General features: G+C 48.3%; 1 protein-coding gene across 2 annotated transcripts in view; it reads left to right on the plus strand.

The window, feature by feature from the left end:
• The first annotated feature begins 301 nt into the window (after nt 1-301).
• Nucleotides 302-20,397, plus strand: part of LRRTM4 (leucine rich repeat transmembrane neuronal 4) — a 132,301-nt gene continuing 112,205 nt past the window's right edge. Inside the window, exons 1-2 of one of the 2 annotated variants that reach the window (XM_071417598.1) lie at nt 302-1,465; nt 4,483-6,079. In XM_071417598.1, coding sequence (XP_071273699.1) covers nt 1,462-1,465; nt 4,483-6,035 — 1,557 coding nt within the window. In that variant the 5' untranslated portion in view covers nt 302-1,461 and the 3' untranslated portion in view covers nt 6,036-6,079. The remainder of the gene's footprint in view (nt 1,466-4,482; nt 6,080-20,397) is intronic. The other variant, XM_071417597.1, reaches the window with a different exon arrangement.

Below are 20,397 nucleotides of genomic sequence, written 5' to 3' on the forward strand. Positions count from 1 at the left end.
ACCTGAGAGGTGGCACAGCCCGGGTCCCACCCTGGCTCCAGGGCTGGACCCTGCAGGATCCCGGCTCCTGCTGCGAGAGCCACGGGAGAGGAGCTCAGGAGGAAAAAGGTGTCACTGATTCTGCATCTTCAGTTCTGCCCTCTTTACCAAAGTCGGTGTTTTTCTGACTAAAAGGCACTTGGATTTAAAAAGAAAAAAATTACAGGCTGCGAGGCAGGGGATTAACCCTGTCCCAGCCACAGCAGGACACGGAGTGTTTACATTTGGAGTTGCTGCCTGCAGTCAAATCAAACGCCTTTTGTGGGGATGATCGGTGTGATCACAGCCCCTGCACCCTGCAATCACTTTTCACCTGCAAACCTTCCTTTTCCTGCCTCCCCTCCCACAGGAATACAGGAAAAAAAAAAAAAAAGAAAAAAAAAAAAGAAAAGAACAGTTTAGAATTTGCCCAAGCCAAACACACAGGTCAGGTGGATTAGAGCAAGCTCAGGTTGGCAAATCCCAAAGGGGAGCAGATGTTTTGTTTGGCGTCTCTGCCCGAAAATCCCACGCCATAAACATTCCATAATCCAGGGGGAGACGGAGGGAGCCCGGCAGGGGAGGACGGTGGGCAAAGGCAATGCTGTGTCTTTAATTTTCTTTTCCGAGAGCGGAGCGAAGTCTGCAGAGCCATGACAGCCTCACTTGTTCAGCCTTTAATGCGCGCTGGGTTTTCTCCAGTGGAGGGCACTCGGTGCTCCACAAACTCCATCCTCGGCACCCGCCAGCTCCGGAGCATCATCGCTCTCTGGAAAGCCTCGGAATTAGACGAGAGCTGCCTCTCAGCACAGCTACAAAACACTTTAAACCCGACCAGCTAAATGGAATAAACCGAGCCTGCGGGGGCTGCTAAGCCGGGCTCTGGCACAGCACGGGAGGCCCTGCGGAGGATGGATCGCTGTGCCCGGCCATGGCAAGAGGCAGCGGCACAATGAGGGATGCCAGGCGCCGGCAGAGCTTCGCTCCTTCCTCCCAGAGAAGTTGGTTCGTCTGCATCTCCTGCTCTGGCTTTTCTTTAAAAAAAATCGCCACTTAACGCCGCCGCTCCTCTGATGACTTCCACAATGGCTCTCAGAGCTTAGAGTCCCTCCCTACCCCCCCACACTCCCCCCATCCTTCGTCCTCTCTTCCCCACCCCCAACCCCTTTCCCTTATCCTTTCCCTTCCCTCATCCCCCCCCCCAGAAAAAAAAAAAAATTCCGGCTGCTCCTCTCCGGGGAACTTTGTGGGGTTCCTGGCAGGCAGGGCTGGATGGCGGCGGGGCGAGCGGCAGCGACGTGAAGATGCTGATGGTTTAAAGAGGGAGAAAGAGGCGAGGGGGAAAAGCCCAAAAAAACCAAAAAAAATTTTTTAAAAAGGGGGGAAGAGAGAGGAGAAAACATCTGGAGGAAGGCGAAGGAGGACGTTATTGATGACAAAAGGATGGGTGAGTGAACTTTTGGTGGTTTGTTGGCTGGCACAGCTGCAGCTGTGGGGTGGATTTTGCAGCTGGATTATTCGGCGGCGGTGGCGGGGACGGGGAGGGGGGGGGACACCGGGAGCAGCAGCCAGCGGCGCATTCCGCTGTGCCAGGTGACTCACGGCGCTCGAAAATCGCCTTTTTAGCCCTTGTCCCCCCCTCCGGGCACACACACACACACACACACACACACACACACACACGCACACCTTTCCTCCCGCAGTGGCACCCACGGGTGCTGGGTTCCTCAAATCCCACCCCCGCACCTGCAGGGCACCTTTGGGGTCCCGACCCCCCCCTCCCAAAAATCCCTGCCGGCTTCGCCTCCTGATCCCCCCCTCCCGGCACCATCCGGGCTGGCTCGGACACTTTGCGGGATGTGGGAAGCCAAGGGGAGTTGTTTGCATGGGTGGGTTTGGAAGAGGATGAAAAGATGCCCCTGGTGCCTCTGCTACATCTCCAGCAGTCATTTGGCAGTCGGGGGTTTTTTTGGAGTGTGACAGGTTTTATTCCCCTCCTTCCTTCCTTCTTTCCTTCCCCCCCCCATCCCCAGCCCCCGAGTCTGTAACAGCCAGAACATATTTCTAGCTGGCTGCTGCTGGCAAAGAGGAAAAAAAAATGAGCAAAAAAAAAAAAAAAGAAAGAGAATTTAAATCACAAATCTACCCATTAAAGTGAAAGGCAGGGGCATTCTAGATCAGGAATTGTTTTTGCAGGTTGCCCCTTGGTTTAAAATTGGATTAAAGACCTGCAGCACTGGGTTGGTTCTCTGTGTGTGTGTGTGTGACAAATCATAAAGTGATTATTTATCAAGGAGATATGAGCCTTTGAAATATTTCCTGTTGGAAGAATGCATTTTCATTCTCAGCAAGGCTGCAACTCCGGAGGCAGCAGCCCTAAAATTATTCCAGGCGTGCAGATGGGTGTTGGGGGTTCTGACACCCCCTCCACACCCTCTCATAATTATTCAGGATTCCATATATTCAATTGTTACATATGTCCTCACATCCAGAGCTTCTGCTGCATGACAAACATGACATCTTAAAGGCAAACCCTTAAAATCAGTCAGGAGAGGGGAACTGAAAGAGAAAAATCCCCCTTTAAACTTTCTGGGTTTGCTGCCCTCTGGAAGAGCTGGGGTGGGTATTCTCATCATCTCCTGGATTAATTCAAATTAATGACTGTTTAGGTATTCACAGCCATATGTGGATGAATTAAATGAACATGGGTTAAGGTTCATTTGAAAGGAACACCTCTCCTACCTTCACCTGGCACTGGGGTCCCGTGCCAGCATTTCTGGTACACTTCTCTGCATGGACAAACTTTGTTTCTCTGCATCTGTTTCTGTATTTCAGGTACATAAAACTCACGAGTTTTACTTAAACCTGCTCCTAAACCAGAATCGCTCAGTGCAAAAAGTAAAAGCTTCACTTAGTGCCTCATTTTACAATAAATGCAGGGTTATAAAGGTGGATCAAACTTCATGAGGAGTAGATTTCCCTGTTCCTGAGGTAAATTTGGGGGGATTAGACTTGCAGTTGCTTTCCTTGAGGAGCACGTAGGAGCAGGAGCTCTGGCTCATTTCCTCTCCAGCACTCTGGAGCATCCAGCACAGTGACTTGACAAATATGTTTATTGTTCAGACCTCAGCAGAGAGCACTGAGGACACCCCAGCTCCTCAGAGAGCTGGAGGACAGCAGCACAGAGGGGAGGAACAGGCTCCTGGAGCTCCTGGGGAACCCTCGGGGTTGTCATGGTGCTTCTCTTTCTGCTATTCCCCACCTCAGCTGGGTCCTGAATTTGTTCATGGGGAAAGTCCCCGGCTATGGGGTCAGAGAATTCCTTCAGGCCCATATTTCCCACCCCACTCAGGATTTTCCATGCCTGGGTCTAATCCTGGGTCAGGGATCTCATCAGCCCCTTTAGAAATCCCAGCCTTCATTCTGGAGAAGCTGCAGGCTTTATAGAGGAATCTCGCCAGATTAAATACCAGAAAGATGCTCTCTTTAACATTCAGGGGAAACTGAACGTTCTCCAACAGCTCCAGAGGAGAAGAAGGAAAGCAAAGGCTGAAAAGCCTCATCCCCTGCTCCTCCTCTAACAAACTGGGTGCATGAAAAACAAACAGGGGACTCTGGTGGCAGTGGGGGCCACCAGATGAGAGATGGCCAGGCAGGCACTCCAGGGATGGAGATTTGCGCCACAAAGAGACGAGGCATGAGGCAAACAGGCTGTGTCCCAAATCCCCAAATCCCAGCTGGGCTCAGGCTGTCCCCGAGCCCCCAGTGACGTGGTCATCTGGTCATTTATGATGTGCTGATCTGGTCATTTATCTGCAAGGCTTTCCAACGGTGTGGTGATCTGGTAATTTGTCTGCAAGGCTTTCCAACAGTATGATAATCTGGTAATTTATTTGCGAGGCTTTCCAATGGTGTGGTGATCTGCTCATTTATGACGTGGTGATCTGGTCATTTATCTTTAAGGCTTTCCAATGGTGTGGTGATCTGGTCATTTATCTGCAAGGCTTTCCAATAGCATGGTGATCTGGTTATTTATCTGCAGGGCTTTTCAACAGTGTGGTAGCCTGATAATTTATCTGCAAGGCTTTCCAACAGTATGATGATCTGGTAATTTATTTGCAAGGCTTTGCAATGGTGTGGTGATCTGGTCATTTATCTTCAAGGCTTTGCAATGATGTGGTGATCTGGTAGTTTATCTGCAAGGTTTTTCAACGGGTGTGGTAATCTGGTCATTTATGACGTGGTAACCTGGTAATTTGTCTGCAAGGCTTTCCAGTGGTGTGGTGATCTGCTCATTTATCTGCAAGTCTTTCCAACAGTGTGGTAATCAGGTAATTTATCTGCAAGGCTTTCCAATGGTGTGGTAATCAGGTATTTTATCTGCAAGCCTTTCCAACGGCGTGGTAATCAGGTAATTTATCTGCAAGCCTTTCCAACAGCCTTTTTTCCTTTGGGATCTTGCAGGTTTCCATGTGATCAAGCAGCGGGGAGGCTCCAGGCTGCTGCTGGGGCTGCTCCCCCTGGCGCTGCTGGCGGGGCTGGCGGGAGCCCAGCGGGCCTGCCCCAAGAGCTGCCGCTGCGACGGCAAGATCGTGTACTGCGAGTCGCACGCCTTCCGCGACATCCCCCACAACATCTCCAGCGGCTCCCAGGGCCTGTCCCTGCGCTACAACAGCATCCAGAAGCTCAAATCCCACCAGTTCGCCGGCCTCAACCAGCTCATATGGCTCTACCTCGACCACAACTACATCAGCTCCGTGGACGAGGACGCCTTCCAGGGGATCCGCCGGCTGAAGGAGCTGATCCTGAGCTCCAACAAAATCACCCACCTGCACAACAAGACCTTCCACCCCGTGCCCAACCTCCGCAACCTGGACCTGTCCTACAACAAGCTGCAGGTGCTGCAGGCGGAGCAGTTCAAGGGGCTCCGTAAGCTGCTGATCCTGCACCTGAGGTCCAACTCGCTGAAAACGGTGCCCATCCGCGTTTTCCAGGACTGCCGCAACCTCGACTTCCTGGATTTGGGCTACAACCGCCTGCGGAGCTTGTCCCGCAACGCCTTCGCCGGCCTCCTGAAGCTGACGGAGCTCCACTTGGAGCACAACCAGTTTTCCAAGATCAATTTTGCCCACTTTCCGCGGCTCTTCAACCTCCGCTCCATCTACCTGCAGTGGAATAGGATCCGCTCCATCAGCCAGGGGTTGACGTGGACCTGGAGTTCCTTGCACAACTTGGATTTATCGGGCAACGACATTGCGGGCGTGGAGCCCGGCACCTTCCAGTGCCTGCCCAACCTGCAGAAGCTGAACCTGGATTCCAACAAACTCACCAACATCTCCCAGGAGACCATCAACACGTGGATCTCGCTCATCTCCATCACCCTGTCCGGGAATATGTGGGAATGTACTCGGAGCATTTGCCCCCTGTTTAATTGGCTTAAGAATTTCAAGGGAAATAAGGAGAGCACCATGATCTGCGCAGGCCCCAAACACATCCAGGGCGAGAAGGTGAGCGACGCTGTGGAAACCTACAACATCTGCGCCGAAATCCAGGTGGTGGCCACTGAAAGGTCCTACCAGGCTCCCAGAACCCCCCAGAGACCCGTGTTCATCCCCAAACCCACCGTGTCCAAACTGGAGAGCCACCAGCCGACGTCGGCGGCGCCGAGCCCTTCCGCGGACATCCCGACGCCCGCGGTGGAGCCGGAATACGAGCACGTGTCCTTCCACAAGATCATCGCGGGGAGCGTGGCCCTCTTCCTCTCCGTGGCCATGATCCTGCTGGTCATCTACGTGTCCTGGAAGCGCTACCCCGCCAGCATGAAGCAGCTCCAGCAGCACACGCTCATGAAGAGGCGCAGGAAAAAGGCGCGGGAGTCAGAGAGGCAAATGAACTCCCCTTTGCAGGAATATTACGTGGACTACAAGCCAACAAACTCTGAGACCATGGATGTATCCGTTAATGGATCTGGGCCCTGCACCTACACCATCTCTGGCTCCAGGGAATGCGAGGTATGAACCATGAATCCTCCTAAAACCATTTCAGCTGCTGGGAAGGAGAGGTAAATGTTTCTGAAGCTCTTGAGGTGTCTCTGAATGTGAGAAAGATTGATGAGATTTTGGGGTTTTGGGGTGTTTTGGTTTTGTGGGGTTTTTTTGCCTGCGTCGGGGTTTGCTCTGTGGAAGGTTCTCTGGTCTTAAATGACAACAGGCAGGGAAGGGATGGTGATTATTTTGAATAATTAAGACTTATTAAAAAAGCGATTAAGTTGGAGTCAACAACTGTGATAAAGGCATCTGGAGTGTTGTTCTCCTCCTGTTTGCACCCTTTTGATGAGCTGTGGCTACAACAGAATCCTATTTTTAATGGATTGGTAGATGCAGAGGAGCTTAAGAGCCTTTTTCTGGTTTAAAACTAAACATGGAAACCTCTTTTCTCCAGACCCCACATCAAATCTTGAGGGGTTTGTGGCCTGTTTAATGATAAAGCCAGAGATTTCCTGCATTTTTGGTCTGGTTCAGGAGCAAACCAGGGGACAACAGGACTGCAGCAGGATCTTGGAGTTGTTTTCCTGGAGCCAGCAGGAACACAGAGGCTCCTCTGGACTCGAGCCTTTGTCAAGCAGCGCGCTTGCAAATATCTGGGTTGGGAGAAGGGGATTCTTGGAGGGTTTAATTGCATTTCAGTGATCAGTGGAGGCTTAGACAGCACTGCTGGAGCTGATTCCCACAATCTTCAGGCCGTGTCGGGATTTGACTCAGCAACACGGGAAACACGATCAGGAAAAGCTCTCAGCACTTCTCTTCTGCTGTCCAGCTTTGCAAGGAGATTCCAAATTGCTCTGTTGCTCTCCTGCCAGTGACTCCACTGCTGTGGATGCAGGGGATGGGTTTGCTTGGAGCGCTGCTGCTTGTTTAGAGCTGGCAGAGGAGGATTTGCACAATTCCTCTGCAGTCCTGCTCACTTAATCCTGCTTGTGACGTGGCACCAGGTGGACCTGGCTTCCTTGGTCGTGGATGTTCCACCTGAGAGTGTTTCGTGTGCCTGTTGGGGTTTATTCCCACCCCTTTGTGCAGGGAATTGGGAGCCCTGGCTTTGGCACCCGGGTGCTGTGGGAGGCGTGGTGAGGATGAGCAGGGTGGGATCTGGGATCTGGATTGTTCAAGACCCAATGTTTTGAACTGAATTTTGAATTTTGAACCCAATGCTCTGACAATGGGAGAGGTTTCATATTTGGCACCTGGAGTCCCCAGGTGGTTTTGGACTGTGGAGTTTGAGGGGAAGGAAGGCAAATGCAGCAGTGATTTGGGGTTGCTTTCTCTGGAGCTGTGCTGTCTTCAGAACAGAAAACCACTTGGCACGTGCCTGTTGGTGATGGATCAGCTCCATTCATGTGCCTGTTGGGGTTTATTCCCACCCCTTTGTGCAGGGAATTGGGAGCCCTGGCTTTGGCACCCGGGTGCTGTGGGAGGCGTGGTGAGGATGAGCAGGGTGGGATCTGGGATCTGGATTGTTCAAAACCCCATGTTTTGAATTGAATTTTGAACTTTGAACCCAATGCACTGACAATGGGAGAGGTTTCATATTTGGCACCTGGAGTCCCCAGGTGGTTTTGGACTGTGGAGTTTGAGGGGAAGGGAGGCAAATGCAGCGGCGACTTGGGGTTGCTTTCTCTGGAGCTGTGCTGTCTTCAGAACAGAAAACCACTTGCCACATGCCTGCCACTACTCCAGGAAAATACAGAATGGAGGTGTGAGGTTTGCTTTGTTCACTGTTGCCAGCACGAGTGGAAAGTGAGCGATGTTCAAGTAATTTTGAATTTTCCCCCTGGCTGTCACAAGGAGCATTAATCTGGCCTGGAAGGCTCTGTCCCCTTCACCCTCAGGTTTAGCACCCCTCAAGTTTCATTAGCTCGGCTAAAATGTTGTTTAATTTGGTGGGGAACAGCTGAATGCGCACACGACAATTGAGAACCCAGGCAATGCCACCACCGCCCCTGATGCATTTCGGATGTCAGAAGACAGGCATGATGTTTGGCAGGCTGGAATTTGGATAATTCAGATTATCCAGCGGGCAATTACAAGGTTCAGGAGCCCTCCCAGGTGCTGGAACGTGGGGCCAGCCTGGTGCAATTCCCCCAGGTGCTTGTGGCTGTTGCACACAGCATTAAACACCAGGGGACCCCAGCTCACCTGGCTTTCAGGTGCTGTGGCAGCACCAGAGCGGTTTCTGGGGTTTAATTTGGATTAAATTAAGGCAATGACAACGGTTTCTGCTTTTTTAATTTGGATTAAATTAAGACGATGGCAACGGTTTCTGCTTTTTTAATTTGGATTAAATTAAACTGGTGACAACTTTGCAGGACTGAGGGGGGGGGTTTGTGGTGTAAATCAGGCGGTGCAGGACACCCCAGAGCTGTGCCTGCCAGGTCGCTCCGTGTCCTTATTGAACACCCAGTGGCTCTTTGCAATGCACTAATAAAATCTAGAGAATAATGAAGACTTCAGGAGGTGGAAAGCAGATCATTGAAGGCACATGTAGCAACCCAAAGCCCCCACTGAAATCCTGTCTTCAGCTTGGATTTGACATTCTGCGTCTCCATAGCTACAAGGTTCCACTTGTAAAAGGAATGATATTCAGTGTACAGCACTTAAAAATGGTTAAAAAAAATCCCTTGTAGAGTCTTCAGCAGGGGAAAGGGTTTGTGTTTGGTGAAAAAAAAAAAAAAAAAAGGGAAATGGAACCTCTCTTTATTTCCTAATTTACCCGTGCTTGTGGAAAAACTATTATTTTGTGCAGGTGTGATGCAGCTCAGGCCCATCCTCCCCCGGGGCTGCCTGGCTCATTCCCTGTGCTCAGCCTCAGCTTTCTCCCAAAAATAGAAGGCCTGAGAGGGGAGAGGAGTGCCTGGATACCTGTGTGAGGCCAGGCAGGCTCCAGGAGTCACTGACTGATTGATTTTACCTCTCCCAGCAATATTTTCCAAAGCATTTTCTGCTTTCATGCGCTCACCCCCCTGTGCCTGGGGGCAGCTTGAGGGTCCAGGAGTGGTGTGGGTTTGGGAAAAGGTGATGGATCAGCTCCATCTGGACAGGGAAAGGGAAGGGATGTCTGATCAGACACTGGGGTGGGGTTTGGGGTCAGCTGAGCAGAGCTGGAACCTTCACAGGGATCATTTTGGGGTGTGGAAGCATCCAGCTCATCTCATCCACAAACCACTGATTTTCCATGGCAGAGCTGGCCTGGGAATAATGCAGTGAGGTATTTCCACAGCTCTTCTCTCCAGAGCAGCCCCAGGCACGGTGCTGCTTTAAAATTCTGCGAGGTTTGGAGCATCCAGCAGGGGCCCAGAGGTGAGAGCTGCTCTGTGGGGCTGCATTTCCCAGCCCCTGCTCCAGGGATGATTCCCTGCGCTGGGAATGAGAGAGGGAGAGAGCCAAAGGCAGGCAGGAGTGACTTTGGCAGCAGTGGCGTTATAATCACTGACACCTGGGCTCTCTGCTCCGTCTCTTGGCAGGGCTGGCTGTAATAACTGGATGCTCCCAATTTGGGCTCTGGCCATCCAGTTTAGCAGAGTGCTGCTCCCTCAGCCTGGGGTTTGCTTTGTGCAAATCTCCCTCCCTCTCACCCTCCCGTTCATTTTGTGCATTTGCCGGAGATCTGGAAGCTGTAAAAAGGGATTTCACAAAGGCAGCCCTGGTATTCTGTATTTCATGCATATCACACTCGCAGGAAAGCTGAGAGTGGCTGGCTGGGAAGGTGCTGTGGGGAGAAGGAAAATGTTTAAATGTTTCTGTCTCCTGGAAGGTCATTGCTGTCCCCTTTCCCAGGCTGGCAGGGACAGAACAAACAAGAGGCAGGCAGGTGAGCAGCTTTTCTGTGTCAACTGAGCGCCGTGAGGTCGCTTTTTACACCTCTCCTTCTCCATGTCTGGCCGTACCCCACGGTGGATAAACAACCACCTGCTCGCTCACAGGGACAGCTCTGCTGGGCCTTCCACGGGGCTGGGGGTCACTTGTGCTCAAATCAGACACTCAGCATCCCCTTCAGCCGGAATTCTGCTCCTTCCCCTCTCTCCGCTGGGAGGAAATGCATTGAGGAAGGAATTAAAGACGGGCAGGACTGGTGGGCTGCTGCAGACCCTCTGCTGAGCCTGATTTAAGGGAAATGTTGACACGCTGGGTTTTATTATTTATTTATTTATTGAACGTCGTGGAGTTGACACGCTGGTTTTTATTATTTATTTATTTATTTATTTATTAAACGTCGTGGAGTTGACATGCTGGTTTTCATTATTTATTTATTTATTTATTAAACGTCGTGGAGTTGACACGCTGGTTTTTATTATTTATTTATTTATTTATTTATTCATTGGACATCATGCTGTTGACATGTGGGGGTTTCTTTAATTAATTAATTAATTTATTTATTTATTAAACACCATGGTGCTGACATGCTGGTTCTTTTTATTTATTTATTTATTTATTTATTAAACACCATGGTGCTGACACACTGGTTCTTATTATTTATTTATTTATTTATTAAACACCATGGTTTTGACGTGCTGGTTTTTATTATTTATTTATTTATTTATTAAACACCATGGTGCTGACACACTGGTTCTTATTATTTATTTATTTATTTATTAAACACCATGGTTTTGACGTGCTGGTTCTTATTATTTATTTATTTATTTATTAAACACCATGGTGTTGACACGCTGGTTCTTATTATTTATTTATTTATTTATTTATTAAACATCATGGAGTTGACATGCTGGTTTTTATTATTTATTTATTTATTTATTAAACCCTGTGGTGCTTCTTGGAACAAGAGGATAAACCAGAACAGTTTCCAGAGAGGGTTGAGGGTGAGGTTCCAGTTCTTTAGCTCAGATTAAAAAGGGGTGCCCTGGGGGCTCAGCCTGAGCTCGGGGAGATTTTGGGACCTCATGGGAGAAATCACTCCTGGATTTTACTTTTTTAAAAATTCGCTGCTTGAATTTTACATTTTAAAAAAATTCTTTTTAAGAGCAGCGGTTGGGTTTCCTGTGGTCATCAGCCCGAGAGGTTTGAGAGGAATGCTGAACCCCATGGCTGAGGGGTGTGAGTTCACCAGAGCTGAGGGGAATGAAAAGGGAGGGATTCCCACAGCTGGGACATTGCAAAGAGCTCACCTGGGAGGTGAGGAGTGAGGAAAATGGGAGAAGAAACTCCACATGGACCCTCTGTGCTCACCGCAGGGCCAAACACCGGGGTTTCTTTGCTGTGACTCTTGTGGGACACAGGAGGATGAGCACTGTCAGCCAAACTGCTCTGCTCCCTTCTGTGGCTCCTTCTCCCCTCTCTTCTCCCAGCCCTCTGTGACTCTGGAACCCAGAAATACCCAAAATACAGCCCAAATTTCTGTTGGGCTGGAAATTGAGGGTGAACCAGCCCAAGGGAAGGGTCCTAAGCCCTGGGTTTGTGTGGGGAGAGTCAGAAAAGGGGAAGGGGACAGTGCTGCTCCTCAGGGCTCTGCCCATGCCCAGCAGGGGCTCGGAGAAGGCACATTTTAGAAATAACTGAATTATAAAATGGTTTGGATGGAAGGAGCCTTCAAGGTCACCCAGTGCCACCCCCTGCCATGGGCAGGAGCCCTTCCACAGCTGCTCCAGCCCATCCAACCTGGCCTTGGACCTTCTGACCTCTCCAAACCCTGTCCATCCTGACCTTGGACATTCTGGCTGCTCCAACCCCTCCATCCAACCTGACCTTGGACCTTCTGGCTGCTCCAAGCCCTGTCCAACCTGTCCTTGGGCATTCTGACTGCTCCAACCCCTCCATCCAACCTGTCCTTGGACATTCTGGCTGCTCCAACCCATCCTTGGACATTCTGGCTGCTCCAAGCCCTGTCCAACCTGGCCTTGGACATTCTGGCTGCTCCAACCCATCCTTGGACATTGTGGCTGCTCCAAGCCCCAACCTGCGCTTGGATGTTCCAGAGATGGGGCAGTTTTTACCCCTCTGAGCCTTTCCTTGCCCTCAGCGTTGCAAACACAACCCCAGACTGTGGGGAGGTGTGCTGGAGAGGCACCAGTGATGCAGCAAGAAAACGCACGGGGGGCAAAATTTCCCTGGGCTCAGCACTTGTGAAGTGTGAGAGTTCCCAAAGACGTTCCCAAAATGGAGCGGCCGCGTTTCCGGCGGAGCTGAGCCAGCTGTGCCTCCTGCAGCAATTGAGATTGGGGAAAATTTGGAAAGGAAATGCAGGAGGATGTGGAACACTTGTGAAACTCTTACTCGGTGCTTCCTCTGGTGCCTGGCTGAGAGAGGAGCTCAGCAGGGATTTGGGCTGCTGGGACCTTGGGGGTGGAATTGTTCTGGGATAATGCAGAGCTCAGAGGGAAAGGAAGGAGCTGAACTCACCTCTCCCAAATTCTCCCCTGAGCAGAGGCCAGGCATTGCATTTGCTCCATTAGGTCTTGTCCTGAGGCTGACAGCTCATTAACAGAGCTCTGTAATTGCAATGTGGATTCACAGAATCCCAGAATCCCAGGATGATGAGGTTGGAAGAGGCCTCTGAGATCATCGAGTCCAACCTGTGCCCCAACACCTCTCAACAGGGATATTTGGGTGCCCGTCAGGGCCCCTGAAAGATCCAGGCCCCTGTAAAATCCCCATCCCTGGAGGTGCCCAAGGAACAACTGGACAGTGGCACTCAGGGCTCTGGGTTGACAGAGGGGACAGGTCACAGGTTGGACCCAATGATCTTGGAGGGCTTTCCCAACCTCAGGGATTTGGAGATCACAAGGAATCCCAGAATCCCAGAATCTCAGAATCCCAGAATCCCAGAATCCCAGAATGATGAGGTTGGAAGAGACCTCTGAGATCATCCAGTCCAACCTGTGCCCTCACACCTCACCCAGACTCTAGCACCCAGTGCCATGTCCAGGCTTTTTTAAACACATCCAGAGATGGTGATTCCACCACCTCCCTGGGAAGAGCATTCCAGTGCTTTATTATTCTTTCGGTGAAAAACTTTTCCCCAATATCCAACCAATCCCTTCCCTGCTGTAGCTTGAGGTTCTGTCAGTGCTCCCCGGTGGAAGAGACCAACAGGGCGGATATTAGGAAAAAAAATTTCACTGAAAGAAAGGCCCCAGCTTTCCCTGGACTTGCTCCAGGTACCATTGGAATTCTCAGCCTGGCCTGGTGGGAGCTTCCAGCACTTATAGAGCAGGAGGTTCTTTGTAATTTTTATTTTCCTCCGTGTAAACTGTGGTTAAGATTTTCCTTTATGTTGCTTGTGTGTTAATCCAATCAAGGAGCAATTGATGGTGAAATATGGAAGAAGTGGGATTTTCCTTTATGTTACTTAGGTGTTAATCCATTTAAAAAACAATAGATGGTTAAAGAAGGCAAGAATGATGAGTGTTTGGGCAGCAGCTGACAATTCCAGGTTTAATCACTGCATGGAAACACCAAAGGAGTCATTTTTTGTGTTTGGGAGAAGAGGACACAGCAAATAATCTGAGCCAGAGAGAGGAAATGAGACCTGAAGTGAGATTTCCTTGGGGGAGTTGGCCAGCCCAGGATTTGGGAATCCTTTGGCAATACCCTGGGTTTGGGTGCTCCAGCTCTCAGTTCAGCCCAAGGTTAAGCCAAGGTTAAGCCAAGGTTAAGCCAAGGTTAGGCCAAGGTTAGGCCAAGGTTAAGCCAAGGTTAAGCCAAGGTTAGGCCAAGGTTAAGCCAAGGTTAGGCCTCCAGGGCACCATGCCAAGGACACAGTGCCAAGCAGGTCCTTCCACTCTCATCCACCCAAACCCCATTTTCCCAGGTTTTTCCAACACACCAACGGTGTCTTTGATGAAGAGACTTCAGTTCTGTGGTTTTGCTCATTTTCGGTCCATCCTCATTAAAAACCAGCTTCTCCTTCTGTGGGATGGCCCCTGACAGCCCTGCTGATTCCTCCCATCCTTCACTGCCACAGCCATGCGGATTATCTTGGGACGTGATGGATGCTCTGAAAGGAACCAACAAGGCCATCAAAGCCCTGCCCTGGCTCGATCTGCATTTCTAAATCATCCTGGGCCTGAAATGCGCCTGCTTCTTAAATTCAGAACGACACGATTGCCTCAAAGCCTCTCCATGTGTTAATTAAATCATCATAATTGTGGTTTCTGGAGACCCACAGGTTATAAATAGTTTTCCTTCTCCCCCATCCTGCAATAATTGGTGGGAATGATGGGCAAGCCAGGCATTGTTTAACTGTGCCTCTGACACTGCTCTTCCCATCCCAACCCCATTTCTCGGGCGGGGACTTGATTGTCCTGAAATAATCAGCAGTGTCATCCTCAAAGGCTGCTTAATTGCCAGGCACTTCTCACATTTTGGGACGAGGAGAGAAGTGCTTTTCGTCATTACCCCGTTAATTTAAGCTGGAGGGGAGGTCAGGAGCTCCGAGGTCGGGGCAGAGGTTCCGCGTACAGGGCACTCTGAATCAACACTGACATATTTTAGTCGTGGTTTTACACCCATCTATCCCTCCTTCTCCGAGATTTTATGGAAATAGAACACAAAATATCTGTTCTTGGTGTTCTGAGCGTCGTTTTCCTCTGTTGCTGCCATGGAATGGTTTGGGTGGGAAGGGACCTAAAATCCCATCCAGTGTCAGGGACACCTTCCCCTGTCCCAGGCTGCTCCAGCCTGGCCTTGGGCACTGCCAGGGATCCAGGGGCAGCCACAGCTGCTCTGGGAATTCCATCCCAGCCCCTCTCCCAAGATTTCTTCCCAAAATCCCATCCAAACCTGCCCATGGAATCCTGGAATGGTTTGGGTTGGAGGAGACCCCAAAGCCCATCCAGCCCCACCATGGTCCCACAGCTCCCACTGTCCCAGGGGGCTCCAGCCTGGCCTTGGGCACTGCCAGGGATCCACAGCTGCTCTGGGAATTCCATCCCAGCCCCTCCTGACCCTCACAGCCAGGAATTCCTTCCCAAAATCCCATCCAAACCAGCACACGGAATCCCGGATTGATTTGGGTTGGAGGAGACCCCAAAGCTCAGCTGCTCCCACCATGGGTCCCACACTTTCCGCTATCCCAGGTTGCTCCAAGCCCCATCCAGCCTGGCCTTGGGCACTGCCAGGGATCCAGGGGCAGCCACAGCTCTAAATCCCTTTGAGTTTATGCCTCAGCTGCTCTTCAGAAGAAGAAAAGCAAAGCAAGGCCGTATTGACTTTCATTAGAACCCGAGCGCTGCCACCAGCCCTTGAACCTTTGAAAATCCCTCCTGTCTGTCTGTCCCTGCCCTCCCCTCCACTTACAGGGGTGCCCTGCCTTTCTCTGGAGCAGGGCTGGGCTTTGGCTGCTGCTGCTGCATGAAAGGGAAAAGCAGAATTGTCTGGAGCCTCCAGGGCCTCCAGCTGCGCCTGTTTTGTTCCTGCCATAAAAGCCAGCCTGAAGAGCTCTGCTTTGTCTTGGGGAGGCATTAGCACAAGGCTGTTTGGTGCTTTTTAAACCTCCATCCCATATTCAGATGCAAGACAGGCTGACTTAGAGCCACTCAGGTGCTGCCTCATCCCCGGAGTGAAATCGAACGATTTCAATGGAAATTTCGCAGCCATTTCTTCCCCCCCAGAGTTGTAATTTTCTTTCTCTGAGCCTCTAAATCACACGTTAGGCTGCTGGCTTTAAAAGCCACATCAATGTCACTTGTGAAGGCAAATGAAGGCAGAGCTTGGTTGCTCTGCAGTGGGAACACAAATTGTACAAATCAGGAAAGGAAGGAGCCCACCGGCGATTTTGAATTATGAGAAATTTGTATTTGAAAACAAAATCTATGGGTATTTTCTTTGGTGCCATTGCTTTGTTGAATATATTAAGGGTCCCAGTGTGTATAAATTCCTCAACAATCTGAGGAACTGATTAACCTCTCTCCGGTTATGATTAGCTCCCAAATTTATTCTATTAATTTTCGAGAGTGAGGTCTGGACTCTGTTGTTTTGCTGTAAAAGGTGAGTGGAATTAATGTTGCCTCGATGAGGTTTCCATGGAGGTGATAAGGAAAAGAAAGGGAAAATTTCATATTTCCCTGATATTTGGCCATGAGTCTCATAAAGGTATTGGTGTAGCAAATGTGTATCTGCCCATGGCAGGGCAATGGCACCGGGTGGGCTTTAAAATCCTTCCCAACCCAAACCATTCCAGGATTTTCTGAGTCCAACCAAAAATTTGGAGTGAGGCAGAGGAATTTCCCCACCTGCTTTGCCACTTTATCCATCCAGGGCCACCCAAATGACAAATTTTGCTGTTTCCACCACCAGTATTTCTAAAAGGTGCCTCCAGAGAGCCACTTGAGGACTCGCAGAGCAAACTCCACTTCCCTGATAATTTGTTCCAAAGGTTAATAACCTCCGCAGCACGAAATAACTCGTCCAGCTGCTAAAATCATTCCTTTCTCCAGCGTGGCATTGAGTTCATCTGGGAGCAGGAAGGATCTGGGGTTTGATTTGTGGTTCAGGAGAGCTCTGTGTGCTCCCCAGCCCCATCCTCAACAAAATCCCATTTTCATGGAATCAAACCGGGAAAATCGACATTTATCCCTGCTGCTGATAAGAAATTCCCAGTCTGGCTCTGCTTCTCGTGCTCCTTTCGTCCTGTTTTGACTCAGTCCATGCCTTGGGCCTGCCTTGTTCCCAGATTTTCCCTTCAAGGACCTTCTCTTCAGCTCTCTTGGACCAAAAGAAGGAACCTCCATGACATCTCCACATTTCTCTCCGTGGAACACTGACCATCATCCTGAGGGGACAGTATTAAAATTATGGATGTCTTTCCATGCTGTGAAATGCCATTTAAGGTCAAGTACCATTTAAATACCATTTAAAGTAGTGCAATTTACATTCCCATGAAGCTGGAAGTCACCAAAAGCCTCATGCGTGCAAAAATCAATGTAAACCAAGCTCAGGAACCTGTTATTACATTCTCAGATTGGTGATTAAGACTAAGTCACCAAAAAGTCTCATGGAAGTCACCAAAAGCCTCATGAATGCAAAAATCCCTGTAAACCAAGCTCAGGAACCTGTTATTAAATTCTCAGCTTAGTGGGAATTCTGGAATTTGTTCCCTTTCTCACTCAGAGTAATTTCACAAATTATTAAATATCAAAACCAGCCTGAAGAAAAGAATCTGCCACCACCCAGGTCCCAAATGTGGGGAGGTTTTGGCCTCACCCGCACGGAATTTTGCGGTTTTGCTTTTGGCCTCCTGTTCCTGTGGGGATGTAATGATGATTATTTAACTCCATATCCATAAAAAAACAGGCTCTGGAAGGATCAAGTTTATTCTGGAATAAGTAAATTCAAGAGCGTCTGTAAATTTAGGATTTTGGCAGCTGAGTAAGGGGAAAATGAAGGTGTTTGTCAAAGACCCCAGGCCTGCCCTGTCCTGCAGAATTAACAAATTCCTGGCTGTGGGGAGTTCATTAAAGATCCTTAAGGAGTCCAACAATTAATCCAGCTTTATTTCCTCCTTTAATTTGGGATGAGATGTGAAGGTGAAGCTGATGTCAGAAGACTGAGGAGTTTTATCGTCTCTGTAGGCCGAAACCAGACAGGCACTGTGAACATCTTTGTTTTTAGGACATTTTTCCCCAGAAATATCCCCATTAAAACTCAAACCTGCACCCTGGAAGGTGTTTGTTCCCAGAAAAACCCAACCAGCCACAGCCCTGGAGTGTTCCCATTCCTGTGGATGATTTCTGAAGGTGATTTCAGCTGAAGGTGAAGCTGATGTCACAAGACTGAGGAGTTTTGTTGTCTCTGTAGGCCGAAACCAGACAGGTTCTGTGAACATCTTTGTTTTTAGGACATTTTTCCCCAGAAATATCCCCATTAAAACTCAGACCTGCACCCTGGAAGGTGTTTGTTCCCAGGAAAGCCCAACCAGCCACACTCCTGGAGTGTTCCCATTCCTGTGGAGGATTTCTGAAGGTGATTCTGATGTCAGAAGATTGAGGAGTTTTGTCGTCTCTGTAGGCCGAAACCAGACAGGCTCTGTCAACATCTTTGTTTTTAGGACATTTTTCCCCAGAAATATCCCCATTAAAACTCAGACCTGCACCCTGGAAGGTGTTTGTTCCCAGAAAAACACAACCAGCCACAGCCCTGGAGTGTTCCCATTCCTGTGGAGGATTTCTGAGCAGAAAATTTCACTTTCAATAAATCCATGACAGTTTTGGCCAGGGTTGCAAAAGGGGGATCTGGATATACTGAGTTCTTTCTGCCTCCTTCCTCCCAGCAGTGGATAAAATTCCTTCCCCTTGGGGATGGATCCTTCAGAGACAGAACATTTCTAGAAAATAAATCCTCGCCTGAAATCTGCCTTTCAGCTCGAGCTAGAGCAGCAGGTTAAATCACCACTAAGGAGAAAAACCAAGATCCTATAGGGAAAAAAAAAAAAATTATTCCCTTAAAAAATGTGTCAGATAAAAAAAAAATTGAATGGATTTCTCTCCATTCCCAGCAAGAGTTAAATCCCTTTTCCACCAGGGAGTGGGGAGTGGCAGGACAGGTTTAATCTCTACAGTTCAAAAAAAGGAAAAGCCTTTGAGTGATTGAACGATTCATTGTTTTGAGTAATTATCAGTATTAACCCAAATTAGCAGCCTACAGCTGAATCCACGTCAAAGGAAATAAAATAAATTATAAACAAAACCCATCCAAACCCCGTAACTTTTCCCCTACCCATTTTTTTTGGTGATTTTATGGTTTTTTACAGCCCACCTCTGGCTGTTATTTCTCATCCTGACCTCATGGCCAGGTAAGACAAGGCAGGGCCTGGCCTCAATTCAAACTGAGAGCAGCAATTAATTAGTGGCTGTGTGTACATTTTGTAAGTGGTTTAAGGAGTGCTGGTTAAACATTGATGAATTTTAAAGCAGGATAAGCACATAAATAAGAGGTCACATGTGATTTCTGATCATTTCTTACAGCGTTGTATTAATTTTTTATTAATTCTGGAGAGCTGTTTACAAACTGCCTGGCACCAGCTGCAGTCTGAAAGCAAATAAAGCCCTCAGAAAAGGAGGGAGACCTCAACAAAATAAAACATTTCCCCCCTCCAGGGGTGTCAGGATGAAGCATTCAGGGAAAAAATAACGGGGTGGAGCTGAGTGGGAGTGGAGATGGAGAGTGGGGGCTGTATATGTAATATTATAATGTATAATATTATCAAATATATTATAATATTATAATGTATAATATTAATATTGACATTATATATTAATATAATAAATACTCTGAGATTGAGAGTGGAAACTGTGGGACCTCTGGGCCAGGCCCACACTCTCCACTCTCAATCTCAGAGTATTTATTATATTAATATATAATACATAATATTATTTATTATTATGTATTATTTATTATACTATTAATTTATTATACTATTAATGTATTATAATAATATATAATGAATACTCTGAGATATATATTCATTATAATAAATATACATAATATTTATATATATCATAATTTAATATTATATATCATTATATATATTCTATATATAATATAATATAATATAATATAATATAATATAATATAATATAATATAATATAATATAATATTACATTTATAAATTTTGTTACTGAAGATTTAAACATTTTGGGGGGTATTTGGGGATTTTTTCCTTCCTTTCTGCAGCAGTGAAGCACAAAGTTGATCAGGTTTGGGCAAGCACCCAATGTAGATTTATAAATTATTAATAATGTAATGTAATGTAATGTAATGTAATACAATACAATATAATATAATATGATAATACATTTATAAATTATTTATAAATTTTGGGTTGCTGAAGATTTAAACATTTTGGGGGGTATTTGGGGGTTTTGCCTTCCTTTCTGCAACAGTGAACACGAAGTTGATCAGGTTTGGGCAAGCACCCAATGGCTTTTTGCTCTTCTGGGCTAATTAATGTTTATTTATTTAGCTTCAGGACTTTATTATCTGCTCTTCAGAGGTGCTGGGAAATGCTCTGAAGGCCGGAGGAGCTTCTGATTTTCTGTCAGATCGAGATTCTGACCGATCTCACTGGGTAAACTCCGGCTGCTGCTCCCCGAGTGCCCCAGCCCTGCCCCATTTTCAAGGCAGCACCTTCCAAAAAGTGGCAATAATTCCTCTCCTCCTAATCTGCCCAGCAGCCAGGAGCTCCCTCCCAGGCCCCAGTTTGTGAATTTTCCTCCCTGATGGGATCAGCAGGTACCACATTTCATGGCTCTGAAGGGGTGGGGGTGATCCTGCTCTGAGTTATGGTGAAAAGGAATTTCAGCCTGAAGGCTCAGCTTGGTTAATGATAATGCCTGAGCACATTGCACCTTCCAGGAGCTGTACAAACATTAA

The sequence above is a fragment of the Agelaius tricolor genome, unplaced genomic scaffold (genome assembly GCF_023055355.1).
Source record: "Agelaius tricolor isolate 1412-34295 unplaced genomic scaffold, bAgeTri1.0.p SCAF_70, whole genome shotgun sequence".
NCBI classification, from domain to species: domain Eukaryota; kingdom Metazoa; phylum Chordata; class Aves; order Passeriformes; family Icteridae; genus Agelaius; species Agelaius tricolor.